Source organism: Rissa tridactyla, chromosome 5, assembly GCF_028500815.1.
Source record: "Rissa tridactyla isolate bRisTri1 chromosome 5, bRisTri1.patW.cur.20221130, whole genome shotgun sequence".
Classification (NCBI taxonomy): Eukaryota; Metazoa; Chordata; class Aves; order Charadriiformes; family Laridae; genus Rissa; species Rissa tridactyla.
Window position 1 is genome coordinate 11,129,892 of NC_071470.1, and position 21,456 is coordinate 11,151,347.

General features: G+C 35.5%; 1 protein-coding gene across 1 annotated transcript in view; it reads right to left on the reverse strand.

Annotated features, from left to right (window-relative positions):
* The window catches only part of CEP135 (centrosomal protein 135), a 41,666-nt gene that overhangs the window by 17,273 nt on the left and 2,937 nt on the right, over positions 1-21,456 (reverse strand). The window contains exons 2-19 of the mRNA XM_054203863.1: positions 20,178-20,342; positions 18,814-19,004; positions 18,180-18,347; positions 16,634-16,775; positions 14,958-15,042; positions 13,844-13,972; positions 11,915-12,130; positions 11,280-11,345; positions 10,130-10,280; positions 8,661-8,854; positions 8,030-8,173; positions 7,300-7,443; positions 5,794-5,871; positions 5,478-5,629; positions 2,976-3,091; positions 2,751-2,905; positions 2,231-2,286; positions 974-1,142 (exon numbers count right to left, since the gene is read on the reverse strand). Of these exons, the coding sequence (XP_054059838.1) occupies positions 974-1,142; positions 2,231-2,286; positions 2,751-2,905; positions 2,976-3,091; positions 5,478-5,629; positions 5,794-5,871; positions 7,300-7,443; positions 8,030-8,173; positions 8,661-8,854; positions 10,130-10,280; positions 11,280-11,345; positions 11,915-12,130; positions 13,844-13,972; positions 14,958-15,042; positions 16,634-16,775; positions 18,180-18,347; positions 18,814-19,004; positions 20,178-20,290 (2,469 nt within the window). The 5' untranslated portion in view covers positions 20,291-20,342. The remainder of the gene's footprint in view (positions 1-973; positions 1,143-2,230; positions 2,287-2,750; positions 2,906-2,975; positions 3,092-5,477; positions 5,630-5,793; positions 5,872-7,299; positions 7,444-8,029; positions 8,174-8,660; positions 8,855-10,129; positions 10,281-11,279; positions 11,346-11,914; positions 12,131-13,843; positions 13,973-14,957; positions 15,043-16,633; positions 16,776-18,179; positions 18,348-18,813; positions 19,005-20,177; positions 20,343-21,456) is intronic.

Below are 21,456 nucleotides of genomic sequence, written 5' to 3' on the forward strand. Positions count from 1 at the left end.
AAATAGACGGCACCTTTGAATTCACCATCTAAAAACCCCAGACAACCTTGACACAATGGAATGGGAACCCCTCCTGTTCCCATCGACTGTGCATCCTTATCCATTCCTGAAATCAGGAAACAAATTCAGGCTGTTCAGGACTATCATACCTTAAAAATAAGTTTTCTTCAATCCCTCTGTCTTGTAGGTTTTAATCCCTCTTAAATTTTCTCCCCCAACATTAACCTTTCCAAATTCATCAGTGAAAGCGAAGTTCCTGCAGAGCAATGCATATGAATGGAAACTAACCTTGCCAGAACCAGAAATTGAAGACCTGCCAATACCTCTTTACAGCCACCATTACCAAAACTCACAGACCACAAACATTAAAATCTACGTTCCAAAACATTCTAATCTCAAAACGTGGCATACCTCACTCAATACATCCAATGCTTCATGGAAACGAGACGGATGAAACTAGTGAATCACTATACACCAGAAAAAATTCAGATGCGCTAGCGATCTCCTCCCTCTCACTTTCACCTGTCTATGATTCTATGACTAATAATCTGATATCTGCTTTTGCGGTTTCTTGCTCTCTCTCTCAATAATCTGCGTTCCGCAGATAATACAACACCATTTTTAACAATTAAATACCAACTACCAAGTGATATAACCAATTAACATAATTTCATTATAGTATAAACAATTATGTCCTAGATTTATTTTATTTGGGTTTCTTTTTTAATCTAGGGAAGGGTGACTAAACTGAAAGCTTGTCTATTTCTCCCCGACTGTATTGACTACGCTAAAGTACATAAAGTAATTGCTTTTACAATTTCTGCCCAGTCATTTTTAATATCCCAGTGTTCAAGAAATACCAATAATTAAACATACCAAATCAAAATTGAGGATATAGTGGTTTTGATGTACCGTGATATGTAAGCAAGCAATAAATAGTTTAATACTTCAGTCTTACATACAGTCTTCATACCTGGTTTTCTCTGGCCATCGTAGCTAGGTCATCTTGCAATCGTCTGTTTTCTTTCAGAGCCATTTCCTTTATTCTTACTGTTTCTGCAAGTTCTATGTGGGACGTATCAAGCTGGCGATGTAAGCTAGATATCTCACGGTCTCTGTTGTTCAGCATGTCCTTCATCTGGCTATCAAGTGAAAATTTTATTTAAGTTGTCCCTTCTTATACTATACCACACACTGCTGAAAATTATCAGACATGGATTTGGATGTGCAAAAGCTTTTTTTTTCTTTTTTTTTTTTTTTTTAAGTTAGACTAGTTGTTTTGCCTAGTTAAGAAAAGAGGTAAAATTCTTGCTCCCTGAAGGCTGACAAACTGGGTCTCAACATAAACATAAGGTAAGGATATAAAATGTCAATATGCACAAATAAAATGGAATTAATTTTTAACTTTGAAGGTGTATCTGGTAAGATGTATCTTGTTATGCAAACAGCAATTACAGATACTTATGTTTATCTGTGTTTGGTAGAGTTACAGTATATTAGTCACTGTATATTTTATAAACCATAAAGGAAGATGACAGCTTACACTTGAAAGAAAACAATCAAAAGAGTAAGGAAGAGCGTAAACAAAAAAGTAGAAATATAAAGATGTGTGAATTTAAGTAAACTTTTGCATTATTTTTTTGCCACAGATACTTTATGCATTGATGTACCAAATATTCAGTTACACACCTCTTCAAGTGTTAAAATATTGGTGTTTCAATATTTTCTTTCTAAAAGCTATAGTTTTAAGAGTAATGCTTAAAAAGAGGCAAGAAGGAAAGATCAGATGAAGCCCAGCTAAAAACTGCATAAATATATTTTAATTAAGACTGTACTTGTAGCTTAAACTAGAAGAATTAGATTGCCAATAATTAAGAGTTCAGCCCTGAGTTTTAGCTGGGTCAATCTAATAATACCTAGTGCAGTACTTAGAATACTAAAAAGCTACTTCTTAACTGAGAATTAAGAAATGTTATCAATTTAGGAAAATAAATACAGACATACAATTGCTAACGGCTGTCTTAACAGTACCTTAACAGCCTGCAATATAATTGCAGGGGAAGTCTCTTCAGAAGTTGTGTACATCTTTCTCAACATAGTACACTCCTTTACTTGACTTAAACATAATTAACTCCATTTCACCAAAATAACTAAAACTGCCATCTGCTTTAACTTTAAAACCACTAGATAACATAAAACCACTGAAAAAGGCACACTAGTCTTTACTTACTCTGCTGAGGATTCCAGCTCAGAGAGAGTTAGACGTAAATGAGTAATTGTTTTCTCCTACGAAAATAAAAACAAAAGTTGTATTAAGTATCGTTATATTGCAATATAACAGGATACTTCAATTAAAAGAACTTTACATTTAAACCTTTATTTTAACCCTTTATCAATAAGTAATTGCACATTCAAATTTCCAAGCTTCTTTTCTTTAATGAGATACAACTGTCATCAAAAAAGATGGAAGTCTGCTATAGATTCTGCCACCTCAGCCTAGAACCTTATATCTCAATAAATACCTCCAAGTGCAAAAAATACTTTTTTATTTTCTTGGAGCGTTTAGGGAATACACTAATAATCATAACTAAAATGAGTTGGCAAATGACTCTTTGTATTGGCTGGGTCCAAACATAGTGTGTATGTGATGCCTAGAGCTCTGCACAGGCTTTGTCATCACAGAAAACTATCTCCCCATAATGTAACCGCTTTAAAAATGGACTGCAATATAGTACTTTTACTGCACGTACCTTGTTAGCTAAGTTGTCATCTAAGCATGCAATTCTTTCTGTTTTTTCATCTACGGTTTCTTGAAGACTGTCCTTTTCTTTGTCCAAAACAGTAATAGTACTTCTAAGCACATTGACTGCTTCATCCTGTGAAGTGCTCCTCTGGTTTAACCTATCTATAAATAAAAGAATAAGTACTTTCTATTTTAAAAACAGGAAATAAGCATAAAAATAACTAATGATTACCTATTTTCTCCTTTAGCTTTACAATTTCTTCTTGAGCTGACTGCAATTCATCATTTTTGAGGGACAATCGGTGCTGTAAATCTTCAACAGACCTCTGGAGTTGGTCATTTAAGAGCCTGGAAAATCAGTACACAGTTGGAAAAAGTCTGGGACCTATTCGGAGTCATCAACTTATAGCTCTTAAGCTGCTTGAAGTGCTGGAACAGTTCCAGCATAACCTCATGTTAGGGTTGTGTCACACTAATCAGCAGCACGGGGTTGTGTCATACTACCCAGTCCTCTCCTCCCTCTCTGGGACAGAGAGGACTATTAAGGATTGCTGAGCCCAACACTACTTGGTTGCTCTGGACCCCTGCAGCAAGTCCACCTCAACACCATTCCAAAATGGAGCAATGGAACCTTAGTTGAACCATGAGGATAGTCTGAAACATTCACTTCCTCTGGTTTCTTCTGTTACTCTTCATCATGTAACTCTTGTTACTTGTGGTTTTTGACTCTTTCCTTTATAAAGATTTTGATGTGTAGCTCATAGTAGCGATCATCAGCAGCACCACATTTTAAGAAGCAACCAAATTGACAGCTACAGTTCTGATCCTGCTTCTAAGAAATACAGAGCCGGAAAGATATGTGGAACCATCTATCTACATAGCTGTTTTACTTAGCAAGAAATATCAGTGCCCTAGGAAAAAAAATGCAAAGTGAAATTCCAAAGTAATTAAATGGATTATTTACAAAACAGGTCAGGAAATAAAAATCCCTCTGAAGTGGGATCCCACAAAAGCTAGAGAGGCTTTTCATTTTTTAAAAAAACACCAATCAGGAATACAGTACATCTGCAGGTAAAGACCGCTCTCACTCAGTTTAGAGTGAAACTTTAGAAGGGAAAAAAAGAAAGCAGGGAGGGGGCCTAAACACAGCTATAACAAATTGCCACCATGCACAAAGTGGAACCAAATGCTGGAATGACTGTAGCACTACTCCTTACGTCCTCCTTTTTATAATATCAATGCTTTCAACTAAAATTATAAGGAACCTAACAAGATATTTCACTTTTATGAAAGATGTCATAATTTTACCAACAAACACACTAATGTTTTTACTAACAACCTTCTTTGTGCAATTGGGAGCGTTAGATGAACTCCAAGGCCTGCTTCTCAGCTTCAGTTCTTCATAGTTATCCACCCCACTATTGTACTGTAATACTGTGCGGTATAGTACTGTTCAGGTTGGGGGAGAGGGGCTGTGTATGTAAGCCACCAACCCTGGTTTCTTTTTGTAATATACCCAAAATACAGCATTACCTGTCGTGTAGTGATCTCTTACATGAAAGGCTCTCGTTTCCACCTAAACCAAATACCAGATTTCCAAATTTCTGCCCAAATTTATTCAATACTCTAAGCTGCCTTCTTGTTCCATCACATTTAGATACCTGATGGAAGCTCTTTCCTAAAACAACTTCAAAATTTGTAAAAACAGCTCAAGTAAAATGCCATTACAGAATGACTCTCCATGAAGCACTCAGCTGTGGAATATCAATGCCTAATGCTTGGCATAACATTTTCAATATTACTGACAATCCGTAAAACTGGCACAATTTGGTTCCCCTGCTGCAGCTTCCAAAGGCATCTGTCTTCCTTTTAACAAACAGCATTTGGAAATCACAGAACAGTAGGGGCTGGAAGGGATCTCTGGAGATCATCTAGTCCAGCCCCCTGCCAGAGCAGGGTCACCCAGAGCAGGTTGCACAGGAACGCGTCCAGGCGGGTTTGGAATGTCTCCAGAGACAGAGACTCCACCACCTCTCTGGGCAGCCTGTGCCAGGGCTCTGCCACCCTCAGGGTAAAGAAGTTCCTCCTCACATTTAGGTGGAACTTCCTATGCTCAAGTTTGTGCCCATTACCTCTTGTCCTGTCGCTGGGCACCACTGAAAACTGCCTGGCCCCATCCTCCTGACACCCACCCTTTAAGTATTTATAAGTGTTGATAAGGTCCCCCCTCAGTTGTCTTTTTTCCAGACTGAAAAGACCCAAGACCCTCAGCCTTTCTTCACAAGAGGTATGTTCTAGTCCCCTAATCATCTTGGTAGCCTTGCTGTACCCTCTCCACCAGTTCCCTGTCCTTCTTGAGCTGGGGAGACCAGAACTGGACACAGTACTCCAAATCCTTTTAGAAACTTTCTGTTCTGCTACATTCATAGGCAGAAAACATGGTTGTTAGAGGAAACAATTCTAGAAGGAGGAGAAAATTTTCATTCACAATTAGCCATAAAAATTATCGGTATATCTGGCCATCAAATAAGTCCAGAAGGAGCTTGCTGTGAAAAGCCACCACAGCACTTCCCTTAGTCATATTTATTTTTCCTTAAGATGAAAGAACAGTACCAAGTGATTTTGAAAATATTTTATGGTCTTTCCCAGGAACTCAGCTCTGCTATACCGTTATAGAACAAAAAAAATCGTGTTAGCATCTGTGAAAGACCACCAAATTTTGTATTAGACTTACTGAAGTGAGCACATCTCAGCTTTAAATTGAGAAGAATCATCAGATGTCTGGGCAAGTTTACTGGACTTCAATTTTAATTCATTTTCCAAAGACTTTATTCTTTCTTTCAGGATAGAGACTGTAGTCTTTAGTTCACATGTTTCCATCTCAAACTGCAATTTAAAAAAAAAAATAACCAAGTGTTATTGTTGTAGAAAGCTATCACTACTTGGTTTTTAAATAAATTCAAGTTGGAAACAACTAACAAAATTAATTCCTTCAAAAGTCTATCCTATTACAGAAGTAAGAAAAGCTTACTTTCTAAAAATGCACTTACTCTTTGAATATTATTCTCTAATTCTGAAATATCACGTTGCATCTTTGATTTTTCAAGGTTAGCTGCTTCTTGCTGAATCTGAGATAGAAATAAAGAATTACGTCTAACAAGATACACATTTTTAGATTTAACCATAGAAAATTAAGCTTAATGTTTGAGAAAACTTTGCTCTACATTCTTAGGTGAACAACCAAATGCGAAGTTCTCTCTATAAAACCACAGAGCATTAGCTGAAAATACACTACTGCAGTTCAATATAACATCACTGAGTTCAGTTTTGGATTTCGCTCAGTTCTTCATTTGTTTGTTGGTTTTTTGTTTGTTTGTTTTTTATTTAAAGAAAAAGTGTATTTATATTTGCTCCCAACCAAATTAGTATTTGTGACCTATTGTAGAAAGACTACTGAGCAAAGGGTCAATATGAAAGGTTGTAAGTATGTATAGCTCATTGAAATTAATTTATGAAATTATCACTAATATGAAATGTAAGACAGATTACAAAGCTAACTAGCCTTTCTCCAAATCTATGAAGAAAATTTTTTTTACATGATTTGTCTGTTCTCTGACTTCTGTACAAAGTGCAGTGAAATTATTAAACAAACTCTCAAACTCCCTAGAAATGCCTGAGATAACTGTTTTTCTGCAGATATTCCAAATTGGCACACATACAAAATGTTGGTAGTTCCCTATAAGAAGAAAGGATGGAGCTGGAAGAACATCTCTTCCACTGCATGCACATGCTTTAACCACAGAGGTCAGAGTTATTCAGATACACTACAGTACTCTATTTTTGTGGTAGTAAATCAAACTATGGAAATATCCATCGTACAGTCACTCTTGACATATGTCGTCTTTGGATCAGTCCATTAATATGATTTTAAATTTCTGAATTTTCAGGACATTTAAAAAACCTGTCTACATTATACTAACAACCCAATAAAGAAGTCAGGGAAACTTCCTTGAAATCATAAGCTCTTGACTACAACCAAGTAAGACATTAATGCACATTAATTACAGACATCAAAAGGTCAGAGTAACAAGGAAATTATTGCATTAACAAGTATTTTCATAGAAGTTAAAAATAATGAAACTTGGATTGCTATGAAACTATGTTTGATGGTTCAGTCACAGGTCTGATACAAAATGCAACGATAACTAAAGATTAGTTAATATGAAAAAGTCCATAAAGTCCCTAGTTTGTGGGATAAGAACCATGTGTGATACACAAGCTTCTTAGAAGTAATACATACACAAAAATATTCTGTGATTGAGGAGTTCTTCACACAAGGTGATGCCATGCTTGCCCTCAGACACTTTAAGCATATTCCTCTCCCCCTATCCCCACCCAGGAACCGAGTTTACAAGGATAATTCAGACAAAGAGCTCTCTCAAGTGAGTTTGAAACCAGGTATGAAAAGGGGAATGGACAGCCAGCCAGCCACAAACACAGCGTTACCGTATAAGCCCTTCCCTATATGCCACCTCACTGTAAGCAAAGAAGCTCACCTTTAATTTTTCTCTGAGGCTTTCTTTTTCTGTCGTTAGCCTCCTCAAGTCAGTCAGTGCCCTGTCTCTTTCTTCTTCCACATGACTTTGAGAAACGAAACTATGTTTTGCTTCTCTTCTCATCCTGTTTAATTCACCCTGAGACTTTAAAAGATAATTCTTTGTTAGCATACGTGGACTGCAATTAATAAAGTGTATACCCTAACAAAAAAGGAAGTTTCAATGCTGTTACTATAATAGAAGTGCTATTATAGTCTTATTTTTCCCTAGATAACTAAAATATATTCCCTAAACCATGCAGTGGCATGACAACTTATGCTTCCAACATAGCCATCATCCTTTTACTGTTCCAAGTATAGCCTAACTTCACTCTGTTTTCTTATCAGTTATTGCTACTTCTTCCTTGCTTTCTAGCCTGTATCCTTACCCAACTTCCTCATGCATTCTATTGATTATTTTTTCCTGATCTTTCTCATTTCTGAATGTCAATACAGTAAGTTATAACGGCTTTGAAGTAAAGATATTAACTTTGGAAGTAAAGATATTAACTTTGGAATACATAATTTTATTAACAAGTAATAAAAATAGGTATATATTGTATTATTATTGGTTGTATTCTAGTAGGTCTATACTCCTCAAGTTCCACTACAGAAGGAAGTTTTTTGATTTTAAATAAACAACAGTACAAGTGTCAATCAGTTATTTCAATGCCAATTATAAGCAATCTCACCTGCTCATAAAGAACATTTAATCTGTCTCTTTCTGCAGTCAATAATTTGACATTGGATTGAATTTCTATCATGTGTTTTTCAAATCTGTCTAATATGGACCGTAGCTCATCTCTTTCTCTGGTGATCAATCTAACATCTTCACTCTGCAAAGTGATTAATGAAATTTATATTATAATATATTAATTAAATTTTTTTTTATAATTAATACAAAAAAGAAAGAATTCACACCATTAGTAATACATGAAAAATACACTCATAATAAATATTAACTGCAAGAAAAAGCTTGGTATTGGTGGTATAATTTAAACAATAAGAACTAACTGTTAAGGAGAAAAAGCAAAACAGCTGACAATAAGATTTCAACCTTTTCCTGTTTATCATTTAGTTCTATTTATTTCAAACAAGCTGGTCAATAATTAATCAATATGTTACTGTAGAATCTGAATAGGAAAATAAAATGCAAGTTCACTGGAGTTTCTCTCAGTTAATTTTTTATGTTATGAATGTAATTTAGAAAAATACTACAGTCAGTTACTGCTACTGAATTTGAAAATATATTTGATAGCTCCTTAACTGGTTTTACAGTATTTTCATTATTTTTTCAGCTTGTCTTGACAACAGGAACTTTACCTTCTCTGGAGTCCTATGGCTCGGGCTAGGTCTTCGTTTTATCATTTTCTGAAGATATTCTAATTCTTGCTTATAATAATCTCTGTCGTCTTCTAAAGTCTTTACAAATGCATCTAGACGAGATGGAGATTTGTCTCCCAGGGCTATACCGTATTCTAATCTCATTCTTTCTATTTCTAGGACAAGTTCTCGTTCTGCAGAAAAAGAAATAAGAACAACTCTATAGGAATCTCATGAATTTCCACAAAGACATTTGCATTTGGGATGGACTAACTCCCAGCAACCATCTGGGCAGCCAATCTGGTGGAAAGGATGTAGGAGTTCTGGCTGACAGTAGGCTAAACACGAGTGAGTTGCGTGCTTTGGAACCGATAGAGTTGTCGCAGCATATTGGGCTGTTTCAACAGGGACACTGACTGAGGGATGTGATTATTCCCCTTTACTTGCACTCGTTAGATGACATTTACAATACTGTGTTCAGTTTTGTCCCCCCTAGTACAAGAAAGACGTTGATAAACTTGAGCGAGTTCAGGGGAGGCCCTCCAAGATGGCCAGGGAGTAGAATACTTGCCTTGGGGGAATTATTGCTGAGGAAACTCGGCTTGTTCAGGCTGGAAAAGACCTGGAGACCCAACAGCAGACTAACAATACCAAGAGGGGGCTGTAGATAACACGGAGCCAATTTCTTCACAGAGGTACACAGTAGGTAAATGAGGAACAATGGTGATTGATTGCTATGGGCAATTACAACCAATACAGGGAAAACAATTTTTATCTCTGAGGATAAACAGACACTGGAATGGGCTGCCTAGAGAAGCTGTGCAATCTCCATCCCTGGAAGTTTTCAAGATCCAACTGGATAAAGCTCTCAAGAAACACAGTCTGAATGCACTCGCTCAGAAAGAGAGAGAATAAAAACAGTTTTGGAGAAAATAAATTATTTTGTATAAAATTGCCATAGTATTAGTATTAGAATGTCCTGTGGGATCACAATAAAAAGTTCAACTTCTAGTTATAGAATCATAAAATCATCTAGGTTGGAAGGGACCTTTAAGAGCATCGAGTCCAATTGTTAATCTAGCACTGTGAAGTCCACCACTAAACCATGTTTCTGAGCACCACGTCTACCTATCTTTTAAATACCTCCAGGGATGGCAATTCCACCACTTCCCTGGGCAGCCTGTTCCAATGTTTGATAACCCATTTTGTGAAGACATTTTTCTTAATATCCATCCTAAACATCCCCTGGCACAACTTGAGGTCACATACCAAATGAAAACATGTTTCTGTGACAAAAGTTTTCACTTCAAGTCTGACTGAAGACCTATACAGTCTTCTTTTTAGATGACATATATCAAGTCTTTTAGTATTATTAACTTCAGATTATTAATTAATCTTAAATATGCAAGGTTTTCTATTTCAACAATCATAGAAAGATAATTTACAGGAATCCTCAATTGATGATCTACCTTTTATTTCCAAGTTCTCCGTTTTTTCTGTTAGCCTTTGCTTCTCTTGTTCAAGTTGGTTTAACAACAGTTCAAGATTCTCTTTATCATCTGTTTTAGCAAAGAGTTCTTCACTCAGTCTCTCATTCTCCCTACGACATGAGGACAGCTCCTGAAGTAACAAGTATTATTACAAAAATTAGAAGTGCCAATAGAGACATTTGGAAATAACTATAAAAAGCTTTGTTAAACTTTTAGTATTCAACACTGTTTAATTCCATTTTACCTGGATGTTTTGTGCTTTAACATTTGTTAAAGGTCATCATTGTTTTTATACCACTTTTTAATTACATCAAAGTAAGCATTAGTTTTGACATGGTTTGCAATCAGTAACAAAACAAGCAAGATTAACCCTTGTTTAATTCAAGAAACCAATACAGAAGGATAGTGGGATACAAACATGAAAAAAAGTCATAACTAAAGGAAGAAATAATTTTTAATGGCATTTAGTAACACTGTTGTGTTAAAGTACATCACAATACGGCATCTCGGGCAACCCCTGCAGCTGATCAAATGTTAGTTAGCATGTCTTTCCTATAATCTGGTGGCCTGAAAACGAAATATTTTTGTATTTTCAAGTTCACTACAAATACTAAAAAAACCCACTGTGCTCAACTAATACCCAGCTTGCTACATGCTGAAAAGAGTTTGGTCTTCAAGGAATTGGTGATACTGATGTTTTTCACTTGGGCTACTATGCTTTGTTTCTGAGCGAGCAAGTATTGTGTAATTATTCACCTGCTGATGAAGAGAAAAAGTAGTTTCTACATGAAGAAAATCCTCTAGGATGCCATAACTCGTTTGTGCTAAAAATGATTATATCACGGAAATTACAACTTCAGATAGCAGAAATAAGGAAATGTGCAATAAGGACATAGTGAACCACACTGTCTACAGAGATTTCTTTCAGTTTACTTTTGAAAAAATATGATGTAGCGTCTTTAGCTCTTTCATTTATTAATTATTAATTTATTACAATAGAGCCTTGAGATACTGTAAAAGTTCTCTTGTTAATTGTTAAAGTGTTAATTGTTATAGTAAATGAAAGAATCAGGTGGATGACAGTAAAACAAAAACACTACAAACAAGAAACAAAAGTATTTTTACTTACCGATTTAAGCCTTGTTACTGTTTCTTCAAGATCCTGTATTTCACCATGTTTTCTTTCAATTTCTTTCTATCAACCAAAATTAACCTATATGTTAAAACTTACATATTAAAAATGACAACAATCCCTTTGTTACAAAAAATTAAGGAAAGAGACAAATAAAGTACAATTAGGTCCATGTAATCTGCCAAATTTTAAGTAGTAAAGCTCCTACAAAGGGAAAGCATAAAAAATTTATGGTATACACACACACGCTCTTTTTGAGCACAACAATTAAATAAATCGTCTTATGACTCCTCATAGAAAAACACTCTCCAAACACAAGCATCACTGTTGCAAATATCTATTACCTATCAGTAGTTTTAAGTATATCAGAATATTATTTCATAGTAAGCTAACAGAAGGCGGCAGATTTCCTCTTAAACAAACTCATGTCACCTAATACAGTAAAGAGAAAAAATTGCTGTGATTAATCATCATTTAGTGAGAAATTCTGTAAAATATTAAGTAAACTGGAAAAAATATCTTTTTAATCTTTCTTTACAAGCCCGTAGATCATTTGTTGCAATTAAAAGATATGAAGCCACCTGAGAGCTGAGCAGATCAGATTCTTTATGCTGTTACACGTTAGCGATTACCTTTGCTTCCCCTATTTCCTTATCTGCAGTCTCCAGCACAATTTCCTTATGTCTTTCCAACTGCTGTGCCAAGTGGTCTATTTCATTCAGTTCTTGACACAGCTCTTCATTTTTGTTGCTTAAGTGCACTACCTCACTAGTCACATTTTGTTTACTGTCCAAGAGGTCTTGAATGCGATTTTCAAGTTCTTTGTTTGTTTGCTGAAGATATTCAATCTGAAAGATATTTTTCATTAAAACATTAATACGTATGTTAAACTAGGTAGCAAAAGTTCCTCCCAAACTTCTGAAATACAGTATCTCTATATCCACAGTAAAAAAGCGACATCCTGTTAAAAATGTCAAGATTTTCTATTTTTAGAACGTAATGCTTATCAACATAAAAAAATATGATTTTACAAAGGCACAAGGTGAAGGAATTCATTACTACACTGCTCTTTACCTAGTCTCCAAAACCTGAGGTTGATACTAAAAATAAAGTACTGAAAAGCAGAGATCCGTATAGAAACACCTGTCGTCAGCATCAGTCCGGTAGACCCAGCGTACTCAAGAGTTTCCCTAAATTTCACAAGATATGAGGACACACTCTTCGCTCTACCTTTGTAGTATGTTTGCTAGGCTTAGGCTCATTCCTGCACGAAAGTGAAGCTTTACAGATCAGATTCCCCAAAACTATCTTGCCCCCAACATACCTCAGCATCTTAAACAACATCCTCAGAAACCCTGCTCTACAGACATTGTTTTTCCCTTGTATACTTTTCCCCGAGAGTAAAGGGAAGAGAGGCTGGGATGTAGAGTAGGAATAAAACATATACATAATAAGTTACACCACCCAAGAAAATGGGAGCCTGGAGTGTTTTGGAAGATTCAAGGTAACAGAGGTGCTGCACTTCCAACTCAATACAACTTTCCTCAAAACTCCAGAAAGAGGTATTACTGGAGACACAGAAGAAAGTCTAAGCCCTCTCATAGTCATGAATACTACTACATAGAGATACCCATCCATTTATTGTCAGAGAATAAAAGCGGTATATTGTCACTGAGCCTGAGCAAATCATCTTGATGGCCCAAAACCAGCTTTATGCAGTTGTGGGCTCACTCTCTGTACAATCAATTTTGTGTTCAGCATGATTTACTAATTCAGGATCACTGAAGACAGCTGTACTCCTTTCAAGTCATAGCTCATTCTGTATTTTTGTAGCACTGAACCTAAGCTAATAAACTGCAACCTGGCTCACATGCCACTGTACATCACGCACAATGAGTATACAAAACGTCTAACTCAGTTGGAAAAACAGAGGATGCGTGGTATAAATCCAGAGATAGGTTTTACTCCAGCCTGTCTTGTATCTTTCTTTAAAAATCCTCATTCTGAGACCAATAATGAATGCATGCTAATATGCACTGTAAACACAAACATCTTTATCCTAAGCTTATCCTTTCCTTGCAAGTCTATCTTGAAGTAAAGGTGGGGACCATTTGAATTCAACATGGAAGACTCCCCACTATCTGATGAGATTATCTGCAGGACTACTCCTTATCATAAATACATATACCGTTGTTAGTTCCTAAAACATAAATGGTATGTACAAAAAAATAAACTAAAGAAATTTGAAAGAAAATAAGTATTTTCAAGGTTGGTGAAAACAGTGCATCACACAGAAATTTTCTGAATACTCTCAGATTAACATATTACTATGTACAGATATGAGTTCATAGAATTATTTACCAAAACCATTCTAATAGACTTTTAAAACAAGAAATGAAACTTAGACAAGAAACGCTGCCACCTAAAAAGCAATGCAAGTTCAATTGATTGATTTTATATCTGATTGTAATTTTTTTTAAAGAAAAGCTAGAAGTTTTATGGGTTTTTTTAGATTGCTAATATTTTTAGTTTTGACTAACCACCAGTGATAAATCCATTACCTGCAAATTCAAATGGGCGATAAGCTTCTCATTGCTTTTACTTCTCGATTCCAGAGAGAGAATCTCATGAGAACGACCACCATCCAATGCTAGAACTAGGCGCTCTATTTCTTTGTCTCTTAGCTCAACCTTTAAAGAAAAAAAAAATAACACACAAAACCCCAAAATCATTCCTTGGTATCCTCTATACCATTTAATAGAACCTTTGTTCAAATACACACCTATATAACTTTAAGTAAAGAGATATGTACCTAATAATGCAATTTTTATCTTTAATATTCCTGTTTTTAACATTCTGGATTTTTCTGAACAAAGTGATTTCTTTGAAATAAAAATAAATGAATCAAACAGAATTTTCAGAAAAAAATACTGAAACAATTCCTACTAGATTATTTTCTTGAAGAGAAACCAAGAGTTTTCATTTAAAGTGAAGTAAATGAATGCTGCAAGTTAACTGCCCAAGACTAGCATCTAAATTTAGGGAAAAAGCTTTTAAATAAACTAATTAAGTGACTATTTCAGTGTGAAAATCATAGAGCTGAAAAACAGGGAATATTGGTAAGGGAAAACCAAGATGTGAACAAAAAGAGAGGATTGTGTCCACTACTCTGCAGATATTGAAAGATATGAACAATTGATGCAAACTTAAAGATTATACACACCTTATCAATCCACTCAAAATATTGTAAAATCTGCTGTCCATAAATTAACTTTCAAAAATTAAAAATTTAAAAAATATAACCAGTGCAAACAGTGAACAAAATTATCCTAACCTATCTGTAGACCAAATTATTATTTTGGACCAGTTAATGCTTTTGCACTAACAAGCCCTAGACAGACACAAATTCTACTTAATGATCACCAAGTTTGGCTTATTTAATGCAATTTTAATACACAAAATATAACAGCAAAAGCGGCGGGCAAGTATTTTATCATTGCTGCAGTCCCCAAAGAGGAGAGAAATAGCTCAATGTAGGCAAGTTAGAATAATTGTATTTCACAAGCCCTACAATGCTTTCCCAATGAGGTTAACACACAAATTATAACCAAGGCCATTCCAATGCCTACTACAGCCAAATAATAATATTTAAAAAAAAAAAATTTGTAAACATACCTGTTTGCTATAATTTTTCATTTCACGTTCAGATATCTCTAGTTTTTCCTGTAGCTCTGTTACTTCTGACTGAAGTTCATGAATTCTGAAATGTAGCAATATACTGTTTACGTGGATTCATGGAAGAATCATAGGCATACAACAATTCAATATTAGTATTTTCTCTTTGCTCCCGAATGTAAATATTTCACAAAAAATAGTTTTGTTCATACAAAATATTAATGCAGAAGCTGTTATTTGAGATATTGTGATGGGTTGCCCTTGGTTGGCTGCCAGACTCCCACCAAACTGCCCTCTTACTCCCTCTACTCAACAGCACAGGAGAGAAAATAAGATGAAAAAGCTCACGGGTCAAGATAAAGACAGGGAGCTCACTTACCAGTTACTGTCATGGGTAACACTGACTCGACTTCGAGAAGATTAATTTAATTTATCATTAATTAAAAATAGAGTAGGGTGGTGATAAACAAAGACAAACTAAAAAAAAATCTTCCTCCCGCCCTCCACTTTTTTCAAAGCTCAACTTCACTGCTTCACTCCTGACACCTTGCTGCTACCCTAAGTGGTGCAGCAGGGACAGGGAACGGGAGCTGCGCCTAGTTCATAACTGGCTTTGCTGCTCCTTCCTCCACAAACTGTTCCCCTGCTCCAGCATGGACCCCTTCCACAGGATACAGTCCTTCATGAACTGCTCCAGCCTGGGTCCTCTTCATGCAGTACAGTCCTTCGGGAACAGACTGGCCCAGCATGGGTCCCTCACAGGCCACAGCTCCTCCCAGAAAACCTGCTTCTGCATGGGCTCCTCTCCATGGGCTGCAGCGTGGGTATCTGCTCTGATGTGGGCTCTCCATGGGCCGCACGGGCAACCTGTATCACCATGGTCTTCTTCATGGGCTGCAGGGGAATCTCTGCTCCGGTGCCTGAAGCACTTCCTCCCTGTCCTTCTTCACTGACCTTGGTGTCCCCAGGGTTGGTTCACATATTTCTCACTCTTCCCTCCCACTGCTGCTGTGCAGTATTGGGTTTTTTACCCTTTCTTAAATACATTTTCACAGGGGAGCCACCAGCTTGGCTGATGGGCTCAGCTGTGTCCTGTGGCAGGTCCATTTTGAAGCCAGGTGAAACTGGCTATGTCCAGCACAGGGTAGCCACTGGTCTCTTCTCAAAGGCCACCCCTGCAGTCCCCCCACTGACAACACCTTGCCATGTAAACCCTTTACAGATATATCCTAAATAAGAAAAAAGAACTGACTTGAACCTTTCATAATATGTTTCATAATACAGGTTCCCAAGCCAAAAATAGTATTACAAAATCAAGAATATTTTAGTTTTCCAAAATAAATACAAAAGGTCGGTTTACTCCCATGCAAAATATTACACCTAGATTTTTCCAGAACACGCAATCTAAAATTAGGTATAACACTAAAACCAGTATAGAAATCTTAAGAGAAACCCTTTAAGGAAATAAGCAGCTTATTAATATCCCTTGCAACTTTTGTCACAAGCGGCACTCAATCACTAAGCAAAATTCTATTTAAGAACTACAGTGCTCTTAAAACTCATGAAATACCATTTTGTTTGAGGCAAATTTGAAAGGTGGAAGGAAGGTGGGCGTTGGAAAATCACTGAAGATATTTAACACCTATACTTCAAAATTTAAAAGTTCTTTAGATTACCGATTGTCAGCCACCTGAAGAAGGTCTGCGATATAAGGGTCCTCTGGCTGAGGAACTGGGTAGGCACTAACACCTGATGGAGGGACAGGCTGGTCTATCTGCATGCGTTGACGCCTGAAGGGAATGCTTCTTTTTCTGCCACCTAAAAGCCCAAACCCAAATGCCTATTACTTGGAGTTAAAGCAAGGGAGTCATCTTCTTTAATACAAAAATGAAATTTCCTATTTATTCCACCACTGCTTCTGAACTGGCATGTTTCACCATTTTAATCTTACTGTCATAAATTGATAAAATTTGTGCATTCTAGATAACATCATTCTTGCAGGTTAGTATCAGCTTTGTCAAAAGTTCGGCTTAATAATAAGGAAACATGTGAAGTTCAGTCTAAGTAATTTTCCTCAGTGTTTAAGACCCTATATATTCTACAGTTCAAACTTGTTGAATCTGTTAGTGATTTACTTTACTAAAATAGCTAAATTAAAACATTGCAAAAGACATTTTGTTTTCACATTTAAGAACTATTTTATGACTGAACTAACCTCTGCATTGTTTAGTAATGTTTTCTTTCAATCTATTCTATTGCTATTTCAGTGAATGAATATCATAAGCATATCAAGCAGAACAGGTTATTTGCTTGCATGGCAACATTCTATTAAAAAAAAAAAAAAAAAGGAAGACATAGTAATATTTCCAGAGGGAACAATTACTCTTCATCACATGATTAAATAAGGACAAACAATATTTGATGATGAAGTACAGAAAAATCCCAGAAGAATGTTGACCAAGTGGCAAGTACGCAGAAAGACAGACTAAAGCGTAACATGGCATTTTTGAAGTGAAGGACGTGAAATGCAGAAAGGTGTGGAAAAACAGAGAGGAATTTTAATTTCCCCTAACTACCTATTAATTTCCTTCAGATGACAAATACATAGGTAATTCAATGACTTGGAAAGAAAAGACCGTTTCAAAATTTCACAAAATACTTCTATTTCCCTTAGCTGGAAATCCTGGAGAAAGAAATTAACCTGAAAGTAACATCCAGAACATTTTAAGTTATCAAAAGACCCTTTAAACACTGTAAACTTTCAGAGGGTTGGAATATTTGTTTGTAGAAATATTTTGCATCCTGTTACTTTCAGATCTTGGTTACAAAAATCTGAATTAGTAACTTACACATCATCGATTAGCTGTCAAAAAGATTCAAGTGTCAAATAACCTGCCTCTGACTAAATCAGGTGCAGCATCATAAAAATAAAAATAGCTGTTGATTAACAGTGCTTTCCAGTCACATTTTAACTTAACAGTCTTGAATCTAAGTTTATATTCAAATTTGTCCATAGCACAAGTGACGTGCTAATGAAACTTCTTCCATACAGAGAAAAGACTGAATTCAGAGCCAAAACTTTCAAAATTATTATTATTATTCTATTGGATAGTTATTTTACTGTAGTAACTTCTCTTCCTAGAAGAAAAGAAAGATTATATTCTGAAGAGACAAAAAAAATTTCAGAGAAAAGTTAAAATATCTGTGATTATTTATACTTACCAGGTGTTTGCACCACTGCTTGCAGATTCTTCTCCTGAAGCTGCTGGATTTTTTCAGTCTTGGCTTTGTTCTCTTTTTCCAGCATTTTAATTTTATGTACATATTGGTTATTCAGAAATTTTAAGTCAGCTGTCTCATGTTCAACCCTCCTTAGGGAGACTTTCAAATCTTCAAGGGAGAGAAAAAGCAGTATTACCTTTCTTATTCGTTATTATTTTTCCTAGTAGCACCAAAATAGGCATAAAGGAAATCCTATATTCTTTTTCCATAGCATGAAATTTTCAAATACACGTACATATGTGTATATATACACACACACAAAAATATGTATTTATACATGTTATACAAATAAAACCCCTTTGTAGAGTAAAGGCACATTCAAGGTGTGAAAGTTGAAGAGTTCTAACATTTTCACGTTTGATTAAAACAATGATTTTCAAGACCTCAGAAACTTTTTAACCACAAAAGAAGTGTCTGTGCATGAGCCTTAATTCATTAAAGGCACAATGGTCAATGACCACTCACCCTCACTTATAAGTACAGATAAGTGAATCTGTGGATCGGGGATTTGGCCAAAATTTTATTTTGGCATGGAGGGATTAAAAAAAAAAAAGTATCATAATTTTTATATTACCTTTAACATGCCGATCAGATTGCTCTTTCAGTTTCAATATTTCTAAATGTAGTTCATTATTTTCCCTGGTAAGTTTAGCATTCTCTGTTTTATAAGGTTCCAAAATAGCATCATAATTGCTGTATTCTTTTTCAGTTTTTCCAGCAGATAACTTTGCACTGCGCAAGCTCTCAGTTGTACGAACTAGGTCACTAGAATAAAAGAGCATCAGACATGTTAGAAATGTTACCAGCTTTTAGAGTGCAGATGCAAATATTTATTATGACCTGAGAAACAAAACCCTTTCCCTGAGACCACTTTAACTGTAGAACAGATGGATTCAAAGAAAGGCAAAGAGAACATTCAGGTAAGAAAATCCAAAAGACAGGAATCATTCACTTAAAAAAAAGTAAAGGACAGGACAAATATGAAAAATAAAGATATTTAGAAAGCATAGCAGGAGTTTACCACTGATAATTCAATAAATTCTCTTTTCTACATGAAGTGAGAGATTCAAAATTGGCAAAATTATTTATTCCTCCAAGCACTACATATGTTGTAGCACTACTTACCACAGAAGAAACTTGAAGTAAAGAATTAAAAAGGCCATAATGTAACTACTATTTATATGGAGATCAGAAGCCATTAGTGGTAAGTAGCTATAAACTTTTTTGTGAAAATAATATCAAAGTCAGTGACTGAGAGACTAAACCTATCTGTTAGACGCAAGAATGAGACTTAATGTTGAAGGCAGATTACTCCACATCTGCCTGCCTATGATTCTTCCATCTGTATTAGCTGCTAGAGAGCAATAGAACCAGAATACCTACATTTGCTTAGGCAAATATAACTGGATTACTATGGAAATGACTATGTTTGTACTCACATCAAAGCCATGAAATGGCAGATATATTAAGATATATTAAGAAGATAATTTTTCTTCTGTTATGTGTCCTGTAAAAATCACAGAGATAAAAAATTTAAACTTCTTCAAATAAGATCATAAAAACGGAGCTGTGAATGTTTTGTTTTAAGTCACAGGACAGACAACAGGAATTACTTTTTACACAACCAGTTATAAGACTGTGTCCTTTAAGCATATGTCAATAGTGACTATTCTTGCCTCTCCTATGAGGTTAGAAAAGTTGAATTTTCCTGGACCATAGATCCTTAGAAACAATTCTACTGAATTAAATGAGATCTTAAGATGTTCTCATCACTTAAGCAAACCTATTTGACTTTATCATACACAAGAACTGAATGTTAGCTCTGGAATATTGCTTGAAAACAATCTTCAGACTAAGCATTCTCCCTTATACGTCAAAAATCAAATAATACCTACTATATGGTTACTATGTTTTTTCAATGAATCTCTTTTTGAATACCTAAAAAGCTTTTCCACCAAAGGTAAACTCTCCACTCCCAATGGTTGCCGATAGCCCAGCTGATCTAGTCGTTTCCTGAGATTAATGAACCTTCGCTCTGCAGTTGCAGTCATTGTAAACACTCCTCCAAAGCAGCTTTTGTCACAGTCAAGAAAAGTAGGACACCTGCAAAAGATTGTCTGTTACGTCATTTGTCCTTTAAAGAAGTAATAATACAGAAAAAAGTAATGGAAAAAATATTTTTTGTGTAGGAAATACAGTGCATAAGCATGTCCTTAATATTTAAGTAAATCAAAACAGAATCATAGAGCAACTAAAAAGTTTTAAGTATATTTGCATATTTATTTAAAAAGAAATATTTGCCTTGGCAATTAGTTTTCTAACATGTTAGAGTATGAACGTAAATTTGTCTTTCCAGTATGTAAGAACTGAACTCTGAAGAGATTTTTCTGTGGGAAGACTAAGAACCAGATTCTGATTTTTTTCAGTCATGGTATCTTCCACAATGCAAATTGACAGATTATTCTTAAAACCCCCATATGCTTTTTTCTTTCATATATAAATCTTACTTTCAAAGTTCACAGGCAGTACTTAACATAACTTATGCCAAACATTTGTAAAACTGCATAAAATACGTAAAATTCTAGACAGATTAACTTTGAACATCTCTCTTCTATGAGGGAAAACAGGAAAGAAAAAAACACATTGGTGTACTATAGTTCTACCTGCATCGTTTTCTGGAAAATACAGTTCAAGGATCAGAGGTGTTTTTTGCTTTTCACCAATTAGTTATCTTTTTATTACTAACCCGATCTAAAAGGGGCTGGACGAGCACTACTGTATCTGAATCCAGATGAGAATTTTGGTTTTGGCATGTACCTTTAGGGGAGGAAGAATTTTTACATCATTATGTCCTTCTGGAGTTAGAGAGTTAACCTACTGGCTGCAAAGACCTCAGCAGCCAAACTACCAATCTGAGGAAGCATTGTTTGCATCTCATATAAAGGGGACAGAATACAGATATCATTTAAACCACGCTGTTTCACAATCCCCCAGATTTAAAAAAGATATTAAATAAATATATGCAGGTATTTGAAAATAAAATTATTTATGAATAATACAATGAGAAAACATGCAAGTTTTTCTCATGTTTGAGACTGGAAAGCACGATTTTATCTTATTTTATCAAAACACTACAAATAAGTCTAGCAACAGGACTGTGGTTGCCAGGTACGTCTCCATGGATAAGAGAAAAATCACTAGCCTTATGAGCACAACA